General features: G+C 55.6%; 1 protein-coding gene across 1 annotated transcript; it reads left to right on the top strand.

Annotated features, from left to right (window-relative positions):
- The first annotated feature begins 565 nt into the window (after positions 1-565).
- LOC139831517 (uncharacterized) lies at positions 566-1646 on the top strand. The gene is made up of 2 exons (XM_071820813.1): positions 566-1045; positions 1563-1646. Exons 1-2 carry the CDS (start codon positions 566-568, stop codon positions 1644-1646), a joined length of 564 nt encoding a protein of 187 aa, XP_071676914.1.
- The last annotated feature ends 1034 nt before the right edge of the window (positions 1647-2680 follow it).

Below are 2680 nucleotides of genomic sequence, written 5' to 3'. Positions count from 1 at the left end.
AGGGAGGTGGTCGGCGGGGCGGGGAGTGGCCGGATTTGACCGGGACCTAGGCCGGCGGCGGAGTTGGAGGAAAGGGAAGGAGGGAGGAGGCGCTGTGAGGGGTAGGTCACGAGTGAGTGCTCTGTTCAATGCGGTTGGGGCTCGGGTTGTGATGGGATAGCTCGGATGCGCTCGGCCCATAAATTTCATACTTCGTATTTTTTTTTGAAGTAAATTTCATACTTCGTATTAGTTTCGTGCCTAAGCCAAAAATTCTTTTAGCATCTCCAATAGACGCTGCAAAAGGGGGGCGCGGCAAAAAAACCACCGGTTTAGCGCGCGAGGGCGGCCGCGCGAACCCAGAGCGGACGCGGGAAAAAGACGCGCCCGCGAAAAACTTTGCCGCGCCCACGCTTTTACGCCATCCCGCGCGGGAAAGTTGGCGCGTCGGCCGCCGCGCGCTATAAAGGCGAAGCGACGCGCGCACACCAACCGCTGAAGTTTCCGCGTGTCCGCGTCTCCGTCTCTCTCTCCCTCTCTCCACCGCGTGTCCACCTCCCGCCGACGCTCCGCCTCCGCCGACAAGATGCCTCCGCTCCGCCGCTCCGCCTCCGGCTACCGCGGGGTCCGCGCGCGGCCGAGCGGCCGCTCGACGCGGAGATCCGCTCCGGCGAGGAGCGGATCCTACTCGGAACCTTCGACACCGCGCATGAGGCGGCGCGGGCCTACGACGCCGTCGTCGGCGCCTCGGCCGGCCCGCCGCCAAATGAACTTCAACGATGTTTGGACGCGCGAGCAGGCGGAGATGCTCTCGCCGCCATCGTCGGCCATCACGACCGAGCAGCGGCGCCGCGCCCGCGAGCTCAAGCAGCGCCTGCGCGTGGCGGAGCAAGACGAGCGCCTGCACCTCGAGTGGGCGCGCGCGTTCCCGGAGAACGTCGCCGCCATGGAGGCATTTTACGCGCAGAAGAAGGAGGCCAAGGCGAAGGCGGCGGCGAAGAAAAAGGCCGACCGCGACAGGCGCCGCGCCGAGTCGGTGGCGAGGAAGGCGGAGAGGGCGGAGAAGGCGGCGCGGAGGAGAAGAAGCGAGGCGCCGGACCGTCGACGAACATGCCCACCTCCTCCTCCTCCTTTGAGTGGACGACCACTCCGGTCTCCGACACGACTCCGACTAGCGGATCGTCGGACTTCGAGTGGGAGGACTCCGAGTAGTTTAGTTTAATTTAAATAAAATGTCGGTATTTGTCGAACTTTTAAATATATTTCGTAATTTTCAGTTAAATTTTCGTAATTTATTTGATTTGGTTGATCCGTTTCAAACGATATACGAAAACTAGTCGTTCGCGTGGCCGCGCGCGCTGTATTTTAGCGTGTCCGAATGAGGTCCAATTTTACCGCTCGCACACGCACTGCATTTTGGCGCGTCCGACGGGGCAAAGTTCGGCCAAGCGCGCGGCAAACGTTTACAGCGCGTCGGAAGGGAGGTATAGCGCGTCTAAATTTGGCGCGCCTGTTGGAGATGCTCTTAGCGCTAGATGGGTGGCGCTGGATGAAGGCCATGTCAAATATTGGTGGGTCCGCAGATATCGGTGGTCCAGTTTGGTTGGACGGTCTCCCTGACATGTTCGTTCCACATGTCAAATATTGGTCCTAGTCAACTTGGTTAACAGGTCAATGGTGGAACTCGTATGTCAGTTGTAGGCTCAAATATAGTGATATGGCACACGTAAGCGAAAATTGACACATGCATGCGGACACATAAGTAAAAGTTCACACATAGACATGACACATAGGCAAAACTGCTGAATTGGGCGCCCAGTCATTTCATACGCTTCACAAGTTAGCAATAGGGACCTTTTAAATTGGTTATAATGGGCTAAATGTAAGCCCCTAAATCAGTGTTATGCATCTACGACCAATTCGTGTTAGGAAATTATGACCTTCTTGATAAAATTGGTTGTAGTTCTTCAAGGGTTGGACCCTCCCGAACGCCTCACGACCATTTAATTCAGAATAGTCATAGATCTATGACGAAAAGACATATGGTCCTTAAGAAAAGGTCACTAGTGAGCACATTTCTTGTAGTGTCAATGAAGGCATGAACCCACTATCGAGCATAAATACTCCCTCTTGGAGTTAAAAGTACAAACTTGGCCAGAGCCTCTACTAATAACGGAGAGCATGCAAGATCATAAACAACACATAAACAATAGATTGATAATCACCATAACATAGTATTCTCTATCAATCGGATCCCGACAAACACAACATATAGTATTACATATAGATGATCTTGATCATGTTAGGCAGCTCACAAGATCCAACAATGAAGCACAACAAGGAGAAGACGACCATCTAGCTACTGCTATGGACCCATGGTCCAGGGGTGAACTACTCACTCATCACTCCGGAGGCGATCATGGCGATGAAGAGTCCTCCGGGAGATGAATCCCCTCTCCGGCAGGGTGCCGGAGGCGATCTCCTAAATCCCCCGAGATGGGATTCGCGGCGGCGGCGTCTCTGGAAGGTTTTCCGTATCGTGGCTCTCGGTACTGGGGGTTTCGCGACGGAGGCTTTAAGTAGGCGGAAGGGTAGGTCAGGGGGGCTGACGAGGGGCCCACACCATAGGCGGCGCGGGCCCCCTCGGCGCGCGGCCCTATGGTGGCGGCGCCTCGTCGCCCCACTTCGTTATCTCTTCGGT

This window comes from Lolium perenne, chromosome 5, assembly GCF_019359855.2.
Source record: "Lolium perenne isolate Kyuss_39 chromosome 5, Kyuss_2.0, whole genome shotgun sequence".
NCBI classification, from domain to species: domain Eukaryota; kingdom Viridiplantae; phylum Streptophyta; class Magnoliopsida; order Poales; family Poaceae; genus Lolium; species Lolium perenne.
Note: the sequence above shows the minus strand (reverse complement) of the source record. Positions and strands in the feature narration are given on the sequence as shown.